The sequence below is a fragment of the Strix aluco genome, chromosome 3, assembly GCF_031877795.1.
Source record: "Strix aluco isolate bStrAlu1 chromosome 3, bStrAlu1.hap1, whole genome shotgun sequence".
Lineage (NCBI taxonomy): Eukaryota > Metazoa > Chordata > Aves > Strigiformes > Strigidae > Strix > Strix aluco.
The window spans coordinates 47,794,156-47,820,359 of NC_133933.1; the positions used below are offsets into that span (position 1 = coordinate 47,794,156).

The 26,204-nt window shown below is 39.6% G+C and overlaps 1 protein-coding gene across 1 annotated transcript in view; it reads left to right on the forward strand.

Annotated features, from left to right (window-relative positions):
- Positions 1-25,445, forward strand: part of NID1 (nidogen 1) — a 49,309-nt gene extending 23,864 nt beyond the window's left edge. The window contains exons 13-20 of the mRNA XM_074818433.1: positions 9,040-9,264; positions 9,900-10,072; positions 12,065-12,191; positions 17,108-17,279; positions 19,236-19,393; positions 20,807-20,930; positions 22,087-22,199; positions 23,684-25,445. Coding sequence (XP_074674534.1) covers positions 9,040-9,264; positions 9,900-10,072; positions 12,065-12,191; positions 17,108-17,279; positions 19,236-19,393; positions 20,807-20,930; positions 22,087-22,199; positions 23,684-23,805 — 1,214 coding nt within the window. The 3' untranslated portion in view covers positions 23,806-25,445. The remainder of the gene's footprint in view (positions 1-9,039; positions 9,265-9,899; positions 10,073-12,064; positions 12,192-17,107; positions 17,280-19,235; positions 19,394-20,806; positions 20,931-22,086; positions 22,200-23,683) is intronic.
- Positions 25,446-26,204: the final 759 nt, after the last annotated feature.

A 26,204-nucleotide genomic window follows, 5' to 3' on the forward strand; every position in this document is an offset into this window, starting at 1 on the left:
GTTCTTGAAAGTTGGACTAGAAATATAATTTGGGAATTGGAGGATATATGTTAATTTGGTTCCTCTCTGGAACAAATTGCATGTTGTCTTATTGGGGCCTTAAGTCTTTCAAATTTTGAACTTCACCAAGCTTGTGTCAAAATCTGTATCTTGACTGTTATCACTTTTCCGTGATATCCTGTTCAGTGTCCCATTTTATGTTTTGTTTGTTCTATCCTCAGCAGTTCTCAGCCCCAAGCTGATACTGTCTTTTGAAGTTGCCTTATGTAAAGGTTTGACCACAGATTGATTTGGTTTGCATACACAATAGTCACTTATCATAAAACGTATGGAACTGTTGGCAATGTAGATGAAATGCAACAATTACAGGATAAAAGTGAAGGATGAGACCAAAGTATCTGTACTGTTGTCTGCAGTGGGATCTAGATGCCTACATGTCATGTATAGCCAGCAAGAGTCCAGAAAGACTAATTCCAGTTTTGAACTAGCACTTAGTTGTTTCTGTATTTACCCAGCTTGTTCTCTATTTAGCAGAAAGTTCTTTAACCTCCCACACTTCTGTTCTTGCATTGTATTTTGGGCCTTGAAAGATAAAACTCCTGATCTTGAAGGTATGCTTAAAAAAAGAAAGTAAGGAACACTGAAACATAAAGTAGCACTGTTACTTTACTTCAAAAGCATGGCAAACCTATGGGACAGCACTCAGGTTTTGCAGAACAGTGAACACTTTCATCCAGGAAATAGAGCCTAATTTCTGAGTATATTCAAACCCAGTTTTCCTGCTTCTAAGATTCTTGCTGTTGGGCAAATGACCCTGCACCTCTCAACAGACTGAAACTCAAACTGTGCAGCCAATATTAAGAAAGGGAAAGAAAGCAAGGAGCAGTATGACTGAGGAGGAAGGCTCTCTTTATAATTCAGATCTGCACTGTGGTCTGCCTTAATGAGGTCCAAAGTATTTGATGATTCAAAATTGCGTGGTTTTTTTTTTTTTAATGGTGGGTGTGCTGGCTTAAAAGTGCTTGTCTGCATGGCACAATACCACTACCTGATGCATTCTGCCACTATATTCCCTAAGTCTGAATTTCTGACTTTTTTTTTCACAATTGGATACTCATGTCTTAAAACAAAAAGGCAAAGGATCTTTTGTAGGAAAGGCATAAAAAAAATCACAAGGCTGTTTCTGGTTTTAGGTCATATTTACATGACTTTTCCTCATGTGTTCAACAACATGCGTTACGTCAAACCAAGCACTACAAAGTGCTTGTAGACTTTTCTATCATAGGTATATTGTAGGAGGTTTTGCAGTGTTTAATTCTGAAGCTCTAGCTTTTGCCACTTTGTCAGTCTTTCAATATTATTTTTAACTAACTTTTCATGCGTGAATGCCCATGTGTATTTTCATTTTAATAGCAGATGAATGAAGAACTACCTAGTGTTTCTGGCGTGTGTCAAAATACTTAGCTAACCAACCAGCTGGTAAAACCAGAATTATTCTTCCTAGAGGGGAACCTTGATGTGAATAACTTGAAGCAAAACCAGACCTTAAAGCTTCCAGTTCTTCAAGGCAGAATTATAGAGGCAGAAATACTGCTTTTATGTCTGGCACATCCTCTTTGTAGCAGAAACAGGTGGTTTGGTAGACTGATACTTGAATTCACCCAATTAACTTTAACTTTATTACCAGGACACAATTAATTTCTTCTGAGTATATATAATAGCATACTTCAGTGGGGTTTTTTTGTTAAGAACAACACCTTCTCACATGCAGTGGTTAGTGTGTCTACTAAACTGCTAAGCACAGTGTACTATTTTGTAGTATCTTTATGTCATTTTTTGCTGCTTATCCTGTACACTTCTTGACTTTCCGTACTGAACACAATTCTATCTTGAATGGGTATCTTTGTGTGTCACAGCTTTAATGGTAGTAACAAAATATTTTTGGCAAGTTTTGTTTTATCTACTGTTTTAGTGGATGGGGATCTGCCAGGTTTTATTAGTCTTCATATATGCCTTTCTGATTTTCATTTTTTTTTATACTGTTTAGTACTACCAGTAGAAGACATGCTTTAGAAACGCTTGTATCAATTGGCTCTGCCATGAAATGTTCTGAGCAGAACAAATCTGTGTAGATAAGATGTCTCACTTTTGCCGAATCCCGACTGAAGTACAGAGTATCTGTATTGCTCTGCTAGTCTGCAGCAATGGCAGTGTTTACAACAAATTTAGCTACTCCTCCCTTCTCAGAGAGTCAACAGAACAATAGCTGCCCTTGGGAAGTCATCTGCTGCTAAAGCTTTAGTACTCTTAAAATGGATATATCCAACAGTTAATCATTGCCAGGAGATAGAATCAAAATATACTTTCTGAAGCCTAGCAAAAAGCAGCTTAGTTTACTTTACCACCCAATTTGTAAAGTAAGTTGCTTCAGAATTGAGATTCCAGATGAGGCTGTATTGTATTCAGCTGTAATTAGAGACCCTTTCTTCCCCTTTTCGCCCACTAAAGTTTTGATCTAATTAGCCTCAGTCAAGTCACTGAAGTTTTTCAGTGCTATTAATGACCAGGAAAGTTTAATTCATCCGAATACTCAGTTCTCTTTGCTGTACCCATTTCCGATCCACGTATACAATTGCTTGCTTGTTTGGTGTCTCTATTATTATATGAAACCTACCGTCGAATCTTACAACTGCTGAATGGCAACTCTTGAAACAAGTAGACTAACAAGTAAAATGGATTTGAGTCACACACAAGAGAACGTCTGTAGGAGTGAACCAGCAGGTTAATGAAAGAGTTAATGATGCTGGAATGTCCCACTGCTCACAGCTATTAAGGAAGTCTGTACTTCATTATTTCCTCACGCTTCATTTTTCCATTTCAAAAACCAGATGTCTGAGTGTTTCTACCCCTGCAGACCCCAGACACTGTTTACTAAACAGAAACAAATCTAGATTCTTGGAACTAGAGATCTGACTGTTAAGAGCCATTCGCTGGTCCTCTGTGTGCAATCCCTTTCACAGGAGAAATACACTTACCAGGACAACACTGTAAGTGAAGGATTACAAAGGAAAATCAAGGGACAAAGGGAAGTGTGTTATTTTGTTTTGGGTTTTTTCCTCTTCTTTTTTTGGCAATGTCTGAGAACAGCAATTAAAAATGTCAGTATAACCTCTTGTGATATGTCAGGAATAAAGTGATCCACATAAAAAATTAAACAGTACTCTTTGATTCCACATGATTCTGGACACAGTTTTAAATCACTTCTGGCTTCACTTTGTGAATGAAACCCTGTTGGAATAGTGATATCAGATCTTTAAAAATTTTGGAATGCTGTTGCAGAACTAAATGAATTTGGTTTAGTGTATCACACTGTAATCCCCTGGCAAAATGGAAGGGAAGAAGTCCTATACATCTCTGTATCTCAATCTGTTTTCTCAGCCTTCATCTTTTTTTTTTGGAAAAGTCCATAAATCATTTTCTGCAGTGCTGCTGCAAGAGCTTTCCTTTATGACCAAAAAAGACTTTGAATGTTTGTATATGGCTTTTGAGGTGTTTTTTTTTCCCATTCTGTCTGTTTCTTCGGTTATGTGGGAAATGTGTACATGTATGTTTTTCATCTGGCCCACTTTGCATATCCATGTTATTTCCATTTCATTTTTTCAAGTTTCATGACATATTTCAGTGGCTTTTAAATTCCAGTTTGCCACCAGTAGTTTATGAAACAACTGAAAAAAATATGTTTAAGACATTAAATACAAATTTTATTTTTCTGAGGAAGGATATGCATTTAGCTTGAGTTTTAAGTAACTTGTGTGTACTGTGGTCTATGGAACATAACTTCATCAGGCCTTTCATCTCTGTTCTGCACTACAGCTTCTCTCTTAGGAGCCCTTTTCTGTACACTGGTTCAATTTTTCACAGTCCTTTTGAACTGTGGTTATCAGAGCTGGACCCAGTATTCCATGAATCATCTCCCCAGTCCCACACTGCTTCTCTATACCTGTGCAGTGTTCCCTGGGTATATGCTGAATTCTTATTTATACCCCCTCACAATCCCTACAGCACTGAGCTGTGTGCTGGCAGCTTATCTTCTTGCAGTTATTTGCTGAGATCTGCTGATAGCTTTTTTTCCTGGTTGTGGTTTCCAAGATGAGTCTATCTTTAGAGGCTGGTCTACACAGTGTATTCCAAGAAGTGTAACTTTCCGTTTGACTGTGTGAATCTACTTGTTGACTTCATTGAGCTCAGTTTACCTAGTGGTGAGGTCCTGTCCTTCTCTTGTTTTATGGCCTGTTTCTCTTCCACAAATGATGCAACTTATGGTTGTATATTTTCCTCTGGAATCCTAATGAAGAGGTTAAATTTCTTAACAAGGAAATTTAAAACCAAGACTAAGGTAATATGGGAACTTACTACAAATACCACTACTTCATGACATTTGTCCACTGACTCAGGCGATTTTTTTTCAGTTTTTAATAATTTATCAAATTAAGGTAGCCCACAGTATGGTGCTTTGTTTTGAAAATGATACTGTCCTGTGGTCATAAGTAGAGTGCCATAGGGAAATGCAAATCTATTAGGCCAGGGAAGGTTTAGACTAGATATTAGGAAGTATTTCTTTACAGAATGGGTTGTTAGGCGTTGGAATGGGCTGCCCAGGGAGGTGGTGGAGTCCCCATCCCTGGAGGCGTTTAAGAGGTGGGTTGACATAGCGCTGAGGGATATGATGTAGTTGGGAACTGTCAGTGCTAGGATAACGGTTGGACTAGATCATCTTCAAGGTCCTTTCCAGCCTAGATGATTCTGTGATTCTGTAGGTCAGTGTGTTCCCTTCATCAGCCAAGCAACAACTGCATCAAAAAGCAGTGAGAAAGGATTTTTATTCAATTTTATAACAAATGCTAATCAGTAATCTTTAAACATAGGTACTGAAAAATATTGAAACTTGGTCCTGCTGTTAATAATGGGCTGTTGACACCCCCTTTCCTGCATCACTGAAGATTACCCAGGTCTTGCTCTTACTGTTTTTTCATCCCTGGCAGTATGAACTAACCCTAGCATATACCACTTTTCTCATAATTGATATGATCGTTTGGCTTGGCTTTCAAATGTGGGTTTCAAGAATGGTAAGAACCTCTGAAAAGCAGACTATCCCAACCAGCTGTCATCTGTATCTAAGATTATTGTGCCTTCATTGCTGCATAGGCTGCAACACTGGACTGGGATTTGGCACTTTTTTTAGGTGTCTCTAAACTGTAAACATAGTAATCTTGCTCATGACTCAGAGATAAGGAGAGAAAAAATACAGTATGGATTCCAAGCTCCTGGTTTGGACTGTCATAACTAGTTTAGGGACTTGTTTTGGTTTATAAATTTTAATATTGTCTAAATTCGTGTTAATGAGTTGAAATGAGTTCAATGTTGAAAGACAGGTTAAAATGATTGAGTCAGCATGGATGAACATGGTAACACTGGTTTTATTTTTTTTTCAGAATGTTTCTTTAACATAGATTACTTATGGCACTTGATACTGTTAAAAAAGTTTATCACAAACATAAGAGACTTTAAGGAGCACAGAAGAAGTGTATAGTTATTCCTGGACTTGTGCACAGTTACATACCGGTACTTGTGCAAAGTATTTGACGCTGTCCTGCATGACGTCTCTAAATTGGAGAGACATGGATTTGACAGATGGACCACTCAGTGGATAAGGAATTGGCTGGATGGTCACACTCAAAAAGTTGCAGTCAAAGGCTCAATGTCCAAGTGGAGAGCGGTGACAAGTGGCGTTCCTCAGGGGTTGATATTGGGACTGGCACTGTTTAACATCTTTGTTGGTGACACAGACAGTGGGATGGAGTGCACCCTCAGCAAGTTTGCCAACAACACCAAGCTGTGTGGTGTGGTCAACACACTGGAGGGAAGGGATGCCATCCAGAGGGACCTGGGCAGGCTTGAGAGGTGGGGCCGTGCAAACCTCATGAAGTTCAACAAGCCCAAGTGAAAGGTCCTGCACATGGGTTGGGGCAATCCCATGCACAAATACAGGCTGGATTGAGAGCAGCCCTGGTGAGAAGGACTTGGGGGTGTTGGTAGACAAGAAGCTCAACATGACCTGGCAATGTGTGTTTGCAGCCCAGAAAGCCAATGGTATCCTGGTCTGCATCAAGAGAAGTGTGGCCAGCAGGTTGAGGGAGGGGATTCTCCCCCTCTACTCCACTCTTGTGAAACCCCACCTGGAGTACTGTGTCCAGCTCTGGGGCCCCCAGTATAAGAAGGACATGGACCTGCTCGAGCAGCTCCAGAGGAGGCCATGAAGATTACTGGGGGGCTGGAGCACCTGCCTTATGAGGACAGGCTCAGAGAATTGGCATTGTTCAGCCTGGAGAAGAGAAGGCTCCAGGGAGACCTTACAGCAGCCTTCCAGTACCTAAAGGGAGCCTACAGAAAAGGTGGGGAGGGACTCTTTCTCAGCGAGTATAGTGATAGGACAAGCGGTAACAGTTTTCAACTGATAGAGGTTAGATTTGAATTAGATATAAGGGAAGAAATTCTTGACTGTGGGGGTGGTGAGACCCTGGAACAGGTTGCCCAGAGAAGCTGTGGCTGCCCCCTCCCTGGAAGTGTTCAAGGCCAGGCTGGACGGGGCTTTGAGCAACCTGGTCTAGTGGAAGATGCCCCTGCCCATGGCGGGGGGGTTGGAACTAGATGATCTTTAAGGTCCCTTCCAACCCAAACCATTCTCTGATTCCTAAAAGTGAGTGGCAATAAGGTATTTGACACCTTTTTATACAACTGAAAAATCAGTGTTGATGGGATTTTTTAGAAAGAACAAATCATGCTGACTGCCTTCTAGAAACTGAGTACTAATTTTGGAAATTAACTTGTTTGACTAGTCTCTTGACTTTAGTGGGGTTAATTGCATAAACAGGCCATTTGTGAGATTGGTCTTGATAATTGCAATAGAAGTACTCTTCAAAAATGCCAGCAGTATTCCTGTATAAAATTTGCAGATATAAAGGTGAATATTGTCTTGAAATTAGAGCAGACATTGGTATTTCAAGTTACCAATAATACTAATATTTTATGCATAACAGGTGGGTCCTGTCTGGAGTATATACACACTCTTTTGTATAATTCATATTTGCTAGCTCATTGTCATAACATTGATCTAGCCTATTGATTAAAAAAATTGTAAGCTATTGGATATTCTCTAATTCTGGGAGTTTCAGATGGGAAGGAAGAACGACCAGCTTCTACATTTTGTTTTTATATCCCACCAAGGAGGAGCTAATAGTGTCTCTCAAAGATGACATGCATGCAATGAAGATTTGGTTCTGCAATGAACAAAAGCAGCGTGGGTCAGTTTACCAATACTCTGTATTCCCCCTGCTTTCTCTCCTGAGCAGTGCATATAATTAGAGCTTAAAAAAATAAGTGTGGCAAAACTATCTGCTTACTGGAATCAAAACTTCTTTCACCTGCATATTTCGTTGAATACATGCAAACAAAATTTGAGATAGATAATGAAGGCTTTCCTTCAGGGTTTGGTTTTGTAGGTTGATTCAAGGTTCTCCACCACCCACATTAAAACTGATGCCAAATATTTCAGTTGTTTAGAGTAAGCTGTTCTCCAGACATTTGTATTTCTCTAATTAGGTCCAGGTGTGTGAAACTGGTCCAAAGCTTTTGCTTGCATAACTAGTTTAAATAATAATAAAAACTTGTCCTTCATTTTTGTATCTGTATGATTTACACCACACTAGTCTATGGGTGCACGAGATCAGCTTTTTGCTCAGCTGGGCTGGGTCTAGTCTGAGCCGCACATAGCTAATGCTGTCCACCAAGCAATGTAAAAACAAGGAACAAATAAATAGAAGTGTAATGTTGAAGCCTCTTCAGCAGGCAGTTTGTGGTAAGTATTTCTAACTGTCTGTAGAAATCGTTGACAGGAAAAAGATAATCCCCCATAATTAGAGCTCTTTCTCTCCCAATGTACAGAACCCTTCAGGGGTCTCAAGTATAAAGTAAAACTAAGCCAGATATCTTTGTCTAGAGAAGGAAGAAAATTATTTTTATTGTATTCTTTTAACTTCATTATGTTTGGAATCTAGAAGGATATATTGATCCAGATGACGTTCCTTATTGCATGACAGCTAACACCAGAAGAAGATGTATATTTTAGTCCACACTGTTTTGTAAAATTGAAACCAGAAGAACTGAATCCCTGAATCTCCTGGTAATCTGGAAAGTTGGTCTTTCCTCTGTAATCTATACAGTAATACATATGCATGTGGTGTAGCCATTGTGCATCATATGTTTCTCTGCGTACATAGCAGTATACCTGTTTCCAGTATAGCCTTACTTATGCTCTTTACCAGGGACTGGACAATCTGTCCCTGCAATTTCTTTCTGAGGTCCAAAAGTATCAAATGAGTGCTCAAACTTGATAACTGAATTCTAAAAACCTGATATACATCAAAGCAATGAGTTGTTTCACTTCCCAGGTTCTGTAGAGAGCTCAGCATCTGCCTCATGTTGTGGTTTTCTCATGTGGCTCTGAAGGGAAACTTGACTTTTAGCATTACAAAAAAACTTGTATCCACTGTATGGCCTGGCTAATTATCACATTTGAACACCCATGGATAATTGCCAAATGAGTAGACATCATGTTGGAATGGGACAGAATGTTCTTGCTAATGTGCCTCAAGGAGAAAGACTGCCTTTTCCAGCTTCTGTTTGTGACCTTTCATTGTAAGAAGCTGCAGGGGGGCTGTTTGTTCTGTTTTAAACTAGACAGCAAAAGATAAAATGATGTAAGTTTAAGGCAAATGTGTCACACATATAGGACAGACTGTTCCTGAAGGTGCACTGAAGGCATATGTCTTCAAGGTTTGTAACAGGGCCATGGTTCTCCAGCGGTAAGAATACTTGCCTTGTAAGTGGTCAGCAGACATTAACTGTTAATGGAACATAGTTATTAGTTAAAACAGAAATATTCACCGGCCTGGGTTTTGTTTGTTTGTTTGTTTTTCACAGAAGTGGAAAAGACCAAGTGCCAGCATGAACGAGAAGTAGCTCTTGGAAGTGGAGGCGCTTTCTTCCCAAGGGAGATAAGAATTGGTCACTTTATTCCTCAGTGTGATGAGCATGGGAATTACCTACCCACTCAGTGCCATTCTAGCACTGGATATTGTTGGTGTGTGGATAGGGATGGAAATGAGATTGATGGCACCAGGAGCGGCCCAGGAGTTCAACCACCATGTAAGTGGCTGAAGCACTTGTTTCTTGTGGGTGTCTCTCCATCCAAGTGCACTGTCTCCCAAATGTGGGGCTTAGTCATGCCTATGACATATAGCACTGACTTGGAGCAATGCAGATCTTTGCTGTCCCAGTGACGATATGCCTCATGCTGCAGCCCTTCTGTAACTCCAGCATACACTTTTCCTTTAGTCAGGGCATCTGGGCAACTGTGGTGAGCCTCTGAATAAGAAGATGGTTTTCTAACTTCTTCCGTGCCTTGAAACTGAAGGGCCTCTGGGAGCTGTGGCAAATCTGAATGTGTGGTAACTGACTTGCCTCAGGAAATGAAGGATGTTCCTTCCTACATCTTCCTCACTTCAGCTGCAAAATAAGATAGGTTTTTCTAAACATTTGAAGGAAAGAGCAATTACAGAGCTGAACATGAAAAGACCTATTATGTCAATTGCTCCTTCTCTGTCAGCCAAGGGGAAAAATTCAGAAGCTTTCTGCATGTGATTACAGTTACTAGTGTCTGCTTACACGGCTGTTTCCTTCTAAGAAGTCTGACTGTAATTGTGTCTCTGCAAATAACAAGGAGCCTTGTTATGGTGTACGAGCTAATGTTTTCCCCATCTGTTTCCTTCTCTGTTAACAAGGTCTGAGCACAGCTGCTCCTCCTGTTGTTATTGGGCCCTCTGTTCGACCAGATACAGTACCTCTGCCACCAGGAACGCATTTGCTCTTTGCTCAAAGTGGTAAAATTGAACATGTTCCACTAGAGGGAAACAATATGAAGAAAAATGGTGCAAAAGCACTCTTGCATATTCCAGTAAGTAGCCAACTATACTAAGTCCATGTATTTTAGAAGACTTCATGAGGGTGTTTGTCTACTTAATTTGATAAGTTCCAAACTCAATTTTTTCTCTTGATTAAAGTTTCAGTATCCCATCACTTTGTCACTGAAAATGCCTGACCCAATTAGTCAAAAAGCCTGAAACTGGGCTATAGAAAAAATGATTTGCCATTAAAGAATAACTCATAAGACAAAAATCTAATATGTGCGATCTCACATGCCTCCAACAGCTCATCATATAAACTCTCTGACACTCAAATTTCCATCGGCTTTCTGACTCTGGTATAAAAGTCTACAAAACCTACAAGAGCAGCATGTGGAGAGGCCCTTTTTTCCTCTCTTACTCCCTCAATTTTTTTTCTTAAGTCTTAATCTCTTCCTGTTTTCAGTCAATTCTCTGCACTTCTTGGCTACAGATATATATATAGATTATTTGTTTTCCTCTTTTTTGCTTCTTTCTCCATGTGCTGGCTCAGTGGGTGGTAAATCTTTTTCTCACACTTCTTGCTACTGTCTTGAGAATCTTTTTCCCTTGAAAATGAATCCCTAATGCTGAGAACCTATCTTTTCCATCACCTGTGACACACACCAACTCCTCTCACTTCCAGTTTCATCACATTCCTTTGTTTTGCTCAAGGCCTGGGATTTCTGTTTTCATTCCAGTGTTACAGTATTTGTAATAGATGGCAATACCAGGTAACATGCTGAGCTCTCTTTTACATTACTGTGAATATTTAGTAGACTAAATACTGACTAAATTACACAGATTCAGTTCAGTAAATAGTGCCACAAACTGTGCTGTGATGTAAGGGCAAAACGAAGCTTTTGTCTCTTGTCTGAAGTGCCGCTGCAAAAATGTAAAAATAAAGTAAAATACTGTGTGCAAAATGGGGTAGTTAGTCTGATAGAGATATGATTCTGAATCCTTGTCAGCTAGTCTAATTATTTACTTGATCTAGCTTAAATGAATTAATTAGAAGTATCTTCAGGAAAGAGCTTCCAAGAGATAAGATGCAACTCTTCCTTAAAACTTTCAATTCAAATAAAACTTTCAGTCTCTGCTAACAGTGTTGTCTCTGTTTGTGTTGTTGTGGTGTTGTATATTTGCAAAGTGACAGTGTTTAGTAGCATAGAGGCGTTCAGATTGGTTTGTGACCTACAGCATTAATGTATGCTGATGTATAAGTGCATCTGTCTTAATGCATGATTTTGGACCAGATTTTTAAGAAGTTGCAAGTTACAAAAGCAGCAAAGGTGATAGATTTGGGAATCCATGTGAAATTACTGTTTTATCCTGAAAGTCTCATTCATTTGCCTGGGAGGAAGGAGTTTCAACTTTAAACTCAAACTCTAGTCCTATCTTCTTCTGCCTGGAAAATTGTATATATATGTTCCTTGACCCTGAGCATATTCTTTCCAGCAGAATGATTTATGGAGGTTTTTTTAAGCTGTTTTTTCTTTTAAAAATGTACTTTGCTGGAACTTTGATTCAAATGATGCTATGTAGGTAGCACTGCTGAAATGCAGCCATAATGCATGGTTGATGAATATACAGAACACGAGTCAGATTTGATAGGAGTCATATTCCCCCTTGAAGGGAAAGAATGAGAGGAAAAAGCAGATGAGGAATAACAGAGTAAAATAACATGAAGTTTCTTTAAATGGATATGCAGATGAAGTTGTAGAAGTCAGACCAACTGTTCAGTGCTAGTACCCACAATGCTTCTTTGAAATAAGATAATTGTAAATGGTGTCTGCTAGTTACAAGTGACTTATAATTGAAAGTATTTTTCTAAGCTGTTGTACAATGACTGTTACCCAATTGTTTTCTGTACCTGTCCTCCCCATCTCCCACCCTTTCTCAAGAATTTTTTTTTTCAGGCTTGAGACTTAGATCCATAAGCTAGTGCTGCTGGCAAATAATTGTTGTTTAGTAGAGGCTGATGTAACTTGCTTGTTGACCAACAGGACAAAGTTGTTATTGGAGTTGCCTATGATTGCACGGACAAGATGGTTTATTGGACAGACATCAGTGGCCCTTCGATCAGCAGGGCTAGCCTGCATGGTGGGGAGCCAACAACCATCATCAAAACAGGTAACAGCACAAAATTCTTGTTGCTACTCCCTAGGAATGGCATTAGAGACTTGAATTTAGTAATATATACTCCCCAGGTGTTGCCTGAGCTGTAGCATTAGAAGTTGGTGTTATTTGGATAAACAGTAACCAAAAAGTCTGGATGACATAAAATTAAAAAGATCTGTTCCCTATGCAATAGCCCTTCACTGCCTTTCTGCTACCAAGATAGGCAAGAAGTTGGTTCTCTTTAGATACACTAAGTTTGAGGCCAGAAGTGGGAGCAGCATGTCAGTGAGATATTTCTGTCCTTATTTGCAGTTGCAGGGTACTGTACCTGTCTAACCATTGAGTGTCTTGTGAAAATCACTGGGGATGTTTTAACTGAAGGCTGAGGGGTTTGAAAGATGAATCAAGTTGCTGTGGTGGTTTTAAAGCATATCCCAAGGTACAGCATTCAGAGCCTTGCAGTCTGGGCTTTGGACAGTGTCTCAGCTCCTCACAGGAATGTTTAGAGGATTTCTGTACCAAATTACAGTCCTAGGCTGTGATTATAGTCTTGCTGTGTTTAACAAAACAAAAAAACCCTTCCTTTGGATGCTTTGTCATTCTGGGGAGGAATCTTGAGGTAAGCTTGAGGTCTTTACTGCTCTCTACCTGTGGTGGCATCCTTAGGGCTGCCACTATAGTGGGGCAACACCCCTAGTACTCTCAGGGCAAATCCCCAGGTCATGACATCCCAGATTTTTAAAGCACCCTCAAAACCTCACTTTCCTGTGTTGAGGACTGGCTGTGCTGTGTTGTGCCCAGCCTGGCAGCCTTTGTGTAGCCCACCTCTTTTATAGGCATGTCTTGTGATCAGAAAGGGTGGTCCAGAACCCTTTCTGAAAAGGTCCCATGTCCCTGGCCATGAAGAATGGAACATACAGGTAGGCTAAGCTCAGACTACTGTAGATAGATGTTATTCATGCTTGCAATGATGCAGTGGCTACAAGATGCAAATATGTGAAGCAGGAAAGTTATCATTAAAAGCTAGGCCGTGTGCTGGGGTAGACCCATCGTTGTTCAATATATTTATGATCTGGAAAGGGGATGATGGATTGTCAGTTTGCTGTTGAATGGGTATTGAACACAATCAAAACTAAAGCTGACTGAAGAGTTGCACTTCTGTGTTCACATGGAATATCATCTGTGGGTGTCTTTGATTTTAATTCTGACAAGCAAGGTAGGTAATCCACTGGCTAGATGAGATTTGGTTATGTGTAGTCCTTTTCTCTCCTGTTCTCTGCCTGTCAGCTGCCCACTCTGCTGAGAAAGGACTGGTGAGCAGAGAGGTTGGAGAGGAGAACCCCTGCTCTCAGCTCCTGGGCTTGGGGATCAAACAGCTGAAAGGTGGTTAGAAACTGTTTCAGCTGTGACTTTCCATGCCTCCCACTCAAGTTGTAAAAATAAAAGTGAGTCAAGCCACCTTGTTTGGTTTTTGCCCTTGGAGTTGCTCAAGAATTTTGAGAATTGGACTATAGGGTATTGTGGGGTTACATACAGTTTATGTCCTGTTCTTATACTCTCTCCCGCAAGACTGCTGCTCATTGCAGTCCACGTTCACTTTCATTAGAAGGGTAAGTGTAAGCCCATGCATCTTAACTATGAAAACCTTTTTTAAATGGAAAGGGTTAAGGGGAAGGACAGGTTTGGAGAACAAAGTGAATGGGAAGGCATTAAAAAAACCCAACAAAAATAGCTGGAGGCACTTTTTGAATACTAGTATCCTCACCTATGATGCCAAAATACTGAAGCAGGTCACCCTTGCTTTAGATCCTTTGCAGTTATTGTAACAAAAAATTAGGAAATTATTTTAGTAAAATGATCAACCGGTTTTAAAACTCTACAATAAATTTGCTCAGTTTTCTGTGGATGTTTTGAGTACCTCTGTCTGGAGTTTGTGTTTCTGAATAGCCAGTCTGCTGGGACTCCATTAGGCTCTTAGGGGCAGCACAGAGATGGGGACAGCTGGGATCCTACCATTGTCCTGGGAAGGGAGAAGGGAGAGCTTAAGGCCATCCCATACTATTTCAGCAATTATGAAGCTTCATATTTCTGTACAGCTTTATGGCTGAGATATTTGTAAGACTTCTTTTTCATGCCAGCATATTTAATCTGAAAGGGACTCTAACCTTTAGTGCAAGCGTGTACCTGTACAACTACAAATTCTGTGGGGAAAGGATTTCTGATTTCCACTATTAAAGTATTTTCTCAAATTCTGCACTTTGTAAAGTGAGGGAAATTACTATTGCTAAAAATTTTACATGGATATGAATTAGTCTAATGAGAGTGTGTGTGCATGCATGAAAAATCTTGCAGTGTATAAAATATTTAAAAAATATTTGTGAAGACTTCCAACTAAATTGTTTACTTTAGGTAATTCAAGATGCTTCAGTGCTACATGGGAACCTCATGTTTTTTATCTGCTACACAAACATTGTATGTGTAAAGACATCTCATGATTTCTGTTGTTCTGTTGTTTGCATAGGAAGTGAATGCCATTCCTGAAGAGATGTTGAGTGATGTTGCACTTACTTTCTGTATGTTAATGGGCTCTTCAATAAGGAATCAGAACAAAATAAGGTTGAATATTTGGTATTTGAATGGATGCCTTCTATGCTGACCAAACTGAAACTTTAACATTTCAGGAAACAGGAAAATGCCTCCCTTTTAGAAGACTCATGAGAATTCTTTGTTTTGTTTTGATCTTTGCCTTTTTCCTCCTGTGGGCTGCAGCTGCTTTCTTCAGTTCACATGTATTTTTGTGGAATGCACTACTTTTTTGTTTGTTAAAGCTCTTGTGATCCAAGTTGCATTGCTTTGCAGAAACATGTTTTATTGTGGAGCCACATCCAGTTCTCATCTATCCTGGCAGCTGTATAGCCTGTGGAGGCTTTCTGAGCTCTGCTGCTGTGGAGGGAGGTCGGGAAGGAGCTTTCCTCTTTGTTGTAGGTGCTTAAGTCCTATCAGCCATACATGTCTGCACAAGCCTGTCTGCAGGGACAGAGCCTGTGACTATCAGGCCTGATGACAATATAGCAGGAACACATTTCTGCCTCTTGAAAGATGTGTGATACATGAAGCCTATACATTCTCTTACCCCTCCAGGGGGGATAGTTTTTTCTGGCTCGTTGTCAACCAGACAGAAAGACATTTACTTTAGACTCTTTGAATCTCCTGGTGTATAGCTGAAGGAAGAAAACCAAAGCAAGGAAACTAGTCGGGGAACAGGGGCTCCTGGGAATCAGTGGCAGCAGATCTTTTGCCTGCTACCTTCTTCTGTTTCCTGAAAGAGGCTGGGAGCTCCTCCACCACCATTTAGTCAGTGATCTTCTGATCCCAGAGACTGGGGATTGTCATCACCATGACCTCAAAAAGAGGCCACTCTCGGCACCTTCTGCCATTAGTAAGAAAAGGAGTAAGAACATTTGAATGTCTGAGGTATGTGAGGTGGTTTCTTGCAGATGACAGATTTAGCTCCACAGAAATACAAATAGTAATGTGAAGTCAGTGTAACTAAGTTAAAGTATGCCCAAGTGCCCTTAGGAGGAGTAAGGAGATAACTGATTCACATTTACTTTCTTGGGCCACCCATGTGTATGAGCTGTGAGTCAGAAGCAGTGAGATACATCTTCTTTGTTCTTTTCTGCCTCTTCAGCAATGAATATACATCCAAAATGTCATGTGTTCAGGTTAAGTGTGATAAGTGTAATCCACCTATGGGAGAGAGCAGAGACTGTTTAGGCTATTGTGCAACTATTATTCATAGCAAAGTTACAGTACCAAATTTAAACAGCTCTACCCAATGTTCTGGACCAAATGCCTTTTCTCCAGAAAGGCCATTTCTGTCACATACTGTTTATTTAATGGCTGTCAGCAAATAAACTTGAGAATTAATAGAAAGCTAATGGCCACATTCTGTCATTCTTGGGTATTTACATGATGTGTGGATCTGCATTTGGAAGTGTGGGGTTTTTTTTTTTTCAACAGCTGGCTGGTATAAAGGGTCACTTCACCTCTTTTGGGACTAACCATGTAAAATTATTTCTTTTTCTTTTGGAACTAAAATTGGACTAAAATTAATTTGTACCTGTCTTTGGCTTCATTGCATCCCACACAGCCTGCCTGCTCTTTTTCACAGATGTATGAACCTTGAAAAGTATAGAGCAGTTTTTCATAGTGACTGACTTAAACCTTGGAGTGCTATATATTTATTCTGCATCCTTCATCTGAGTTAGAAATTACTAATGCTAAAGCAGTAAGGTTATTATCTGTTATTTCCTGTTGCTTTTGGAACAACTAACTGTCCAAGAAAAACTGTGTGCATACAGTACTAAAACATGTTCCAGAAAGGATTGCTCTGCAAAAGCAAAGAACAGGATCTAAATTCCATCAGTTAGCTGATATTGTTATCTCTAGTGCTTTGGAGCTTAATTATCTTTAAGTATTGCATCAGCTAAACATAGCATAAATCCAGTTTTCAGAGGGGTGCCATGTATGCCAGTACCAAAGAAAGGGAAATATTAAGGATTGTGAAATCCAGTCTAGATGTTGGCCTGCTAAGGAGGGTAGAATAAGATTCTGATAATCTCTGCTGTTTATTTATCTTCTATCAACTCTTTTTCTCTGTCCACAGCCCCAAGGAAAGCTTACATGTGTGATGAGTTCATTCCTCATAGCATTTGTCATTCTATGTCTTTATGAAAGTTCTGTGTATTTAAACTTCATAAGGCAAAATGCATGCTCCTCTTCCAGCTGACATGAAGTAGCTTTTGTTGGATCACAGCCAGAAAACTGAAGAAAATATCTCAGCTAAGAGTTATGCGTATGAGGATGACATTATGTATTGGGAATAAATATAATGCCTAGGCATGTTTTCCTCTGTTCTCCTGCAGACTTGGGAAGCCCTGAAGGGATAGCTGTAGATCATCTAGGTCGCAACATCTTCTGGACTGACTCTCAACTGGATAGAATAGAGGTGGCTAGGCTGGATGGGCGCCAGCGTCGCATCCTTTTTGACACTGGCCTGGTGAACCCCAGAGCAATTGTTGCGGATCCTATGAGAGGGTATGGATATGTTGCCAAGAGATATATGCAAAGTTTGATTTTATTTATTTCTTTAACGTGAGCATATACTCCGAGTCCATGTTTTTAGGCTGTCTGTAGACAATAAGACAACTATCTTTTCCTGAAGCAACTAACAAACAGGAATGGAACAATCTACTCGTGTCCTGTGTCTGAGTGGTAGACTGGAAATAAAACTTCTAAAATGCCTGCTAGGTAATACTGTGATATTTTTTTGAGAGGTTTGTCAAATACTTATTTGTACCTTGCTTTCAGTACATTGTTTGCAGGATAACAATCGTTGCCCTTAGCTAAAAAAATTTTTTTTTGCAAGATTACTGGTCTAAAATACCAGATTAAGCAATTTTTTATTTTCATTTCCATCATGACAGTGCTTCTTCCTGTACAGTGTTCCTTCTTTGAAAGCTCCCATGGTGTCTCTTCTGTCATCATTTTTGCTTCTGTCATTCAGTTGCCTGAGAGGGTCCTATTAGGCTTCCATTTGAAGATGCAGATAATTACTTACTTCAAAAATCTAGCATGTAAGCTGCAGTCACAGAAATAGCCTAGCAGAGTGTCAGTAGGAAAGTGTAAATGTTTTCAAGTTATGGCTCCAGCCTGCAAAAATTGAAGCGTATACACACTTTAAGTATACTTCTTATCTGCTGACATTTTTTCCTCTCTGAATATTGGAAGAAATACAGAGAAAATTAAAAGCTGCTACAGAGTCCATGGTAGTACTACATGTCTGATCATTAATGTCTGAACTTGCCTGCTGTTGTCCTGGTGCAACTTTCTGTAGTGTGGCTACTGCTGAGAAAAGACGTTTCAGTCAAAATACTCAGAAGCACAGAATCAAAGAGGCTTTCTTTTCGGTTTCAAATTGTTGGGAAGCTCTACTAAATGCTTGCTTAATTGATATAATAGGCATTTAGAATGCTCTTAGGTGAGAATTAATTTATGAATAAAAGTACTATATTGCTCAGAGAGAGTTTTTTTTGGAAGGTGCATCCTTGTTCCAGATGTTTGCAAATAAAGTTTGTAGTGAGAAAAGAATGCATGTGTCCATGAAAATTTGAGTGATACAAAATTACATAAAAAAAGTAATAGTGTTGACTCCTCTAATTCCTTTAACATAAAATAAACTTCTACATAATAGTCATATAATAGTGGGCTGAAAACATCTGTGGATGTACATTAAGTGACAGTATAAGTAAAAACAAATGCACCTCATGGTGTGAGAGGAGGGGAGAGGCACAAGTGTAGTCAGACTGAGGAGAGACCTCTGCTCTGTGCGGAACCCCACTGACAGAGTAGGGCTCTGGGTTCAGGTCAAGCAGCATGGGCTTCTGTCTCCTAGTAGAGATTTTGTGTATGTGTTAACAAGTAAACAACAGAGGTGCTTGCATCAAGGGGCTGTGTAAATTCTCAGCCACAGAAAGTGCATCCAAGAGATAAAAAACCACCACTAACAAATGGGCATTAATAATAAAGCATCAGTGAATTAATGGCCCTCTCTGGGGTTCTCCCCGACCATAAACTGCTCTGATTCCACTGTATGTTGCTTACTTGGTGTACTGAAAAGAAAAATGTAGTTCTGAGTGAATCCCACAAATGTATGCCAAATGCTCCTGCTGCTTAACCTGAGCAGATGTGATGGGCAGTGATATCTGTAGACTTATATTTTGAATGGTCCTCTGAACTGTTGCAATAGAGGTCTTTTTGCCTGGCATCTTGCACATAACAAACAATGTAGGGAAAGCATCTCTTCTCATGCGTGTGCTTCCTCTTTTTGTTTTTAATGGAAATATAACATTTGCTACATCTTTACTATACTTTTGTTACTTCTATATAAAAGTGCAGTGTGGTCCTTCTTATTTATTTAAATTATGTAGGGTGCGTGCATGTTACTTTGAGATCAGTCACTGTCTTAATTCTTGCCTTTTTCTTCCTCTTAAGAAACTTGTACTGGACTGACTGGAATAGAGAAGCTCCTAAAATTGAAACCTCATATATGGATGGCACCAACAGAAGAATTCTTGTTACAGATGATCTTGGGTTACCAAATGGGCTGACATTTGATCCTTATTCCTCAATGCTGTGCTGGGTAGATGCAGGTAAAGAGGTGCTAAAATCTTTCTTCATAATAGTAGTGGAATAAGTATGTCCAGTCCTGAAATTATGCACAGCCAATTAATGTTTATAGTTCTTTGGTCTGCATCTTAGACTTCATGCTGTCTTTTTGGCTTTAATAGTCACTCAATTTATTTGTTGTTAACTGCCACTGTAGCATTCACATGAAACTGTATGCAAGCTGAAAGATTTCAATTCTGATCACAAAACTTTCTAGGAATGCAACAGGCTTGTATCTGTGTGTCTTATATGTGGCTATCTCTTTAGGTAGGGAGTGCTTAGGCCTTTGTAGAAGAAGTTGTGAGTTTAAGACTATAGGAAAAAAAACCACTGATTCATCTAATCTGGCCCTACAGAATGTCATCCTGGCACTGTTGTTCTAAGACCTGTAACCTTAGGCACAGTCCTGCTTCTATTTGACTGAAGCAAGTCTTGAAAAAGCAATTCACACTAGATCTAAAGATCAAGAGAAGACGGTTCTGCCACTGATGCATTGTTAGTTTTGTGCCAATGTCTTACCAGTAAAAAAAAAAGTGTCCTTTTAATTGTAATTTAAATGTGTTTGTTTTTGTTTTCCATCTTGCTGTCTTTCTCCCTGTAGACTCTGCCAGAGATCTCCTCCTGTGGAGGTGCTTTTACACTTCAAGTCAGCTTTCAAGTTTTTGATATACTAAAAAGATTGAGCTCTCTCTTTCACTGTAAGACACTTTCTCCAACCTTCAAATATGTCATCTTGTGCTATCTTTCTTTTCTTTTTCTCTCTTCCTCTCTTGTTCTCGCACTTGTCTCTTTTTTTAGTTTCTCCCTAATTTTGAAACCCACTTTTAAGAGAAACCTATAGGTGTTTACGTTCACTAGCAGTGTTCCCAAGGCGTGTGGTAGCTTTGCAGCTAGATCTTTTTACACCCTATTTGTATCTGCAAGTTAGATGTTCTTCCTGCAGTCTTCCCTTCATGGCCCAACCCAGCAATCATTTTGGGTACATGCTCACTAAACTATCTTTGTAAAAATGCCTTCCAGAGGGGGTGGAACTGGTTAGTGGCTGAAGTATCCCTCCAGAATGGAGGAGACCTTCTGTCAGTTTCCACATCAGCCTGAGGATGCTGGTATCTGTAGCAGGAATCTCAACTTGTGGGCAGTGGCCATGGCTGCGCTGGACATCTGTGTTCCTGTAAGTTAGGTGGTATGCTGATTAGCATTAGCACCAAAGTACTTTTCCATCCAATCTTTGGCACACATAGAGACATGGTGTGAGGGACGGCTTTGGCTAAGCAGCATACTGAAAGACTTCCAGGAAGTTTTACTCTGTTCATGCTTGCATGCTTATGCTTGTCCTTCATCCCTCATGAGAGCTCTCTTGCTCTGGTTCAAAGGCTTAATTGTTTCACTACACCCAGGTACCAAGAGGCTGGAATGCATGAACCCTAATCAGCTTGGTCGACGAAAGATTGTTGAAGGAATTCAGTATCCTTTTAGTGTTACAAGCTATGGGAAGAATTTATACTACACAGACTGGAGAAGGTATGTTATCTGCTAAAGAAATTATGGAGTGCTTTAATCTGTTCTTCTCCCTGGTAGAAACTGAAGTATATACTGCATTTCTCATGTCTGACCTCTCACACATTCCTGTTTTGTTGCTTTCCTGGCAATAGCTGATGCAGGGTGGAGTGGATCTGTAGAGTTGACCTATTGACGTTGCCAGTTAACTGACTTTTCATTTTCAGCATAGTGATTTGTCATCTGAGAAAATACTTTCAACACTGAACATTTTTGGGAAAGGAGTGGGAGCTAACATGTTTCCCTTATGGCTGTATTTGCTGGATTGTAGAGGGTAGAAATTCATCACTCATGGCTTTCTATGCCTATATTATCTGAATGTTCAACTAGAAATAAGAAAAAAAAAATTTACTGTCTTGATAACACTTTCTTTGTTGCAAGTGATCTAAAACATTGACATATGATCAAGATTTAGTTTACTGTATTTTCCAGAAAAAAATCCAGTCCATGCATTTTAAAATATTTTTCCTTTATGTAAATGGTTGTGTGGGTGCTGTCTGCAAACTCTTACACAAATGACTCCATCAGTTGCAGCAGGAAGAGCTATTAATGTGTGTAAGGATTTCCAAGCTAGAACCTAACAGCTAGGAAATGCTGTTCTAGTACAGGCTTGTATAAATAGAAAACAGTGTGTTACAAGTCTGTCAGTTGACTGCCCTTCTATTTTTAGGAAGAAAATTGCTTACGACTAGCTGTATTCCTTCCAGATACCAGGCTCCACCTGAAATACAACATTGCCCATAATCATTATGCAATATCAGCTATACCACAGAAAATGTTAGAGGGGTAGAATATGGAGAATGTGTCAAAACTACTAACAGATGCATTCCTGTAGAGGGACAATGTACTGCATGGGAAGGACTTTCAAAATTAGTAAGGTTGCTCCGTGCTAAATTTCTTAGCTGCCGAGAATGAAGGTTATGACATATTTCAGTTGTCCAGGAAAGATGAGTTCTTGGAAGATTTTGCTTCTGGCATTGCTTCCCAATTGTAAAACTAGGAATTTTACATGTAGTTGTAAAAAAGAAGCAACTTCAGAGTTCTTTCTTTTTGTTGTTTGGTTTTCCCCTGTACTTCCACCTTCATCTCACTTCTGTATATTCTCTTCTGCATACGGCAGGGATGCTGTTGTAGCAGTGGATCGCATGAATTCAATAGAAAAGGATAACTTTCAGCCTCACAAGCGCTCCCGTCTCTATGGAATCACTACAGCCTTTGCTCAGTGCCCAGGAGGTAATCCAGATGATTCTCAAGTTTTTACAACTGTGCAACTTCTTAGCATATAAATGAACTTAGGAGCAGCTTCCGTTGACAGGCTGCCAACTGATCTAGGTAGTTAGTGAAGAACTGGTTAGTGCTTAGATTTTCATTTACTGAGAAATTAAGACACCTAATTTTTTTTTCGTAATAGCGGTTGTGGTTGCCATATGAAACCAGAATAGGGAGGGAAGAAGGGGCCTGTTCTGTCCTTTATGAAAGGACAAGTGTATGATCAAGATGAAGATCTGACATGGTAAAAGCTGCTGTGTTGCCATCATCTAAATTGAATGCTATATTCATGGCTAGAGCCTTATTATTTTTAAGTTTAAACTACAGAATATCATGGTCTTCCAGATGTCCTTAATGAGATCAATGCTTTTAAAAAGGGAATGGTCAAAAAACAGCAGGTGGTAGAGTGGCTGGCCTGGTCTTTCTGCTCTGTTGAATGTTAAGTTTTTCAAATACGTTATTGAAAAGCCCCTTGTGAAGCTCAGAAGAGAGGAAGTTGATACCCTTGAAATAACAATTTGTTCTTTGGGGAGCAATATCACTCTTCAGTTATATTGTTTTTAGCAAATCACAGTTAGGAGAAGAGTTCACTTTTTTATTATTACAATGTGGCTGGAAATACAGGAGTTGTGGTGTTTTCACTTTAGGCCTAAAAGACCCTAAGATAGATTCTCTTCCAATTATTCAATATATATAGTAAAAAAACGTAATTTAATTGAAAGCTTGGTTCAGAGCTTGAAAATGCATATAAGTGTAATAATTAAGAAATTAGTTACATTGTTATTACTAGTGAACTCACAGTTCCATTTTGGTAGGCAGTGTAAAACAAAACAACATTGTGTGCTCTGAGTAAATGCTTACGTTTATAATATTCAGAACATTGTTATCATTTCTTTCTCATCATTATGTCTATTTCAAGTGTTTTTCTGGGGTGCATGTCTTTACCCTCAGATCCACTGCTTCGGGCACTGTCTTCTCTTTCATTCATTTTACCCTTCAACATTAACGTGGTCCTCCCCACCCACCCAGTTTTTTTTGTTTTCATGGGTCATTCCTCCATGTTTTTTGTAGTGGGTGATACCCAGGGATGATGTCCTGTAGCATTTTGGACTTTGTCCCCACATGTTGCACTTCCTGTATTTCCACACTCACTGTCTCTTCATTCTAATGTCTGTGACCACTTCAGGAACAGCTCAACTTTTTCATGTTGCCTCTCCTGCTCTGTCCAGATATCTTGATTTTTCTTTTAATCTTATCCCTGACACAAGGGATATGATGACTCTCGTCTCCTCGAAGCATAGTTTTGTTTCACTCATTCAATCTCATCATGGCTTGTTTCTCTAGTGTAATCATGAAATCTGTGCTTCTTCTATATGTATGTGTTTTGGATTTTATTGTAGTTTAGCTTTTGTTTTTCTTTAACATTTTACCTCTCTGTTCTCTTCCAGGACGTAACTACTGCACAGTGAATAATGGCGGTTGTACTCACCTCTGCTTGGCTACCCCAGGAGGTCGTTCTTGCCGCTGCCCTGACAACACAGTTGGAGTGGATTGTATAGAAAGAAACTGAGCATAAAAATAAGCTTTAGAGCAGCCGACACCTTTTGGAAATGTGCTGTAAACAATTCACTCCTATCAACACAATCAGGCCCTAAAAATAAGTGCTCCGTGCTGCTGACAGCAAGCCACAATGCGCATGTGCAGACACACACACAGGCAGTGACTGCTTTGTAGCAGTTAAGCAAGACAGAGCTGCCCGGGTTGGGTCCAACTGCATCTCATTCCTTGTAAAGTTATCTCCTTTATTTTAAAGGTAAATGTGGAGGCCTTAGTTGCACCTGTGCTGGGCTAGGAGGATGTGTCTCTTGGCAAAATTAAAAGTAACAAATACTGAACAGAGTAAAGAGGCTGGCATGACTCAAATCCTGAGACTGGGTTGTACCGCTGAGTATGCAGCAGTTATCTGCATAGTGGCATGCTTGGCCCTTCATATACGTGACTGGGCCATATCTCTCCCTGAGAAGCAACCAGGGGGTCCCAAGGATGAATAGATGTGAGCGGGAACACCTAGTAATATCAGAGATTTAATGCCTAACTGCATTCCTTCCCACTACCAGTCCTTCCACTTCCAAAACTTGAATCTCAACTTTTGGCTCTTGTATTACAGAAATACTTAATCCATGTGCTGTGAGGGTAGTTCTCACCCTAGCTCTTGTGATCCTTTCCCACAGCATGTGATTCTTTATAGATAATTGGCACTGCTTAGTGGATGTATTTGAAGTTTTTGTTAGATTTTAAGAGATTTATTTTTCTTCTGTCTGAGGTGGATTCCTGAGTAGTTCCACTAAACAAACTTTAGATATAGATCTCTATTGCTGATAGTTCATCAAAGAATGGATGTAGATTCATTTGGAGATGTTTGGTTTTAGAGACACACAGTCATATTTGTTTCCTGAGGGCTTTTAAAAGAATATTTCTGTGTTTGATTCTGTAAGCCTGAAAGTGGTCTTTGAATTCTATCCCAGCAATCTTTCTTCTTTAGCAAACCATGCTATGCCTTTTTGTAGACCATGAGAAACCATGGCAGTTAAAAATCTGATTTCCAGGAAGGTCACCTGTGTCTTGGTGCTTAAAAGAAAAAAAGATAGTGATGCCCCATTTATGTGTCAATATTCAGTAACAGCAAAAAAGTGTGCTGAAAATAAAAGCAAAGTTGATGTTTTCATCATCACCAATAAGTTTGCAGCAGGGAAGGAAAATCAAAATGTATATTCTTATGTCCAATCAGCAGTACACATCTGGAAGTGAAGTTTGGCTTCCACAGTGTGTGTTAGGAAGGAAGCTTACCTGCAAGCCAGCCTGCAGCAGCAGAACAAAACAGGGCTTGTGAGGCTTCTGCCAGAGCACATTTCACAATGTCATGATCAGAGCAGTAAGCTAACATCTCCATTTCCTCACTCCCTCTTTGGACACAACAGTAACAGTTTAAAACAGAGCAAATTCTGAGTCTTAACTGTGTGACATCTTTGTCTTTAATTGTATATTTATCATAAAATAACAAAGCATATAAGCATTTTAAAGATTTTTTTTTTGTATAACTTTTTATAACTTTTAATTCATTTTATTCATACACTTAATCAGGTATGTCTTACTGTAAATATCAAAAATTTGTTGAAATGAAGGTGCTTGATAACTCTTTCTCCAGAATTATTCACGTGTCTGGTGAAATATTAAAGTTTACACTCTGTACAGGTATCTACAGTACAGTTAATAAAAATCTTTGGTTTTTATTTTCTATAAAAAAAAAAGTCATGTCTGCAGAAGGAAGTGATATGTGGTGTCTCAAATCTCTTTTCCTGTTGAGTTCTGGGTTTTAGCTAACTTTAATATCTAGTGATGATACTTCTAAGATGTAACACTATAGGAGAAAAACTGCTGTTGGGGCTTTTGTATTTTGAAATCAGTAGGATACTTTTATTCAAAACAAATATGTGAGAGTGCTTAAAGAGCATACAGTTTCCTCTGTTTTGATACAGACTTTTTACTGGTTGTTAACTCTTGTTTAACTTTGTCAAGTAGGCATAATTCAGTTATACCACACTTCAGACTTCTACATTAGTGGAAACACAGGACAAGGACTAGATTAAATGGGGGGCAGATTTATCCCTCTGTTCAAAGATGCCCTGGTGCTGAGTTTCTAGACCACAGGGTACTTTGCTGCCTGGTGCCACAGCACGCAGGCTTTGTGCATGGCTGCAGGTGTGCTGTGGCTGCAGGGCAAGTTGCAAGCGAAGTGAAGTGTGGCCTGCTGGAGGTGGTGATGCTGAGATTTAAACTCCTCAACTTTTATGGCTACAACATGTCAGTGCCTCGGGGGAGATGACAAAAGGCTCTGTAGTGCTGCATGGATGGACTGCTGGAGAGTAGCATGCCCATCATGTGAGCCGCTGGAAAGGTAGGCAGAGGGGC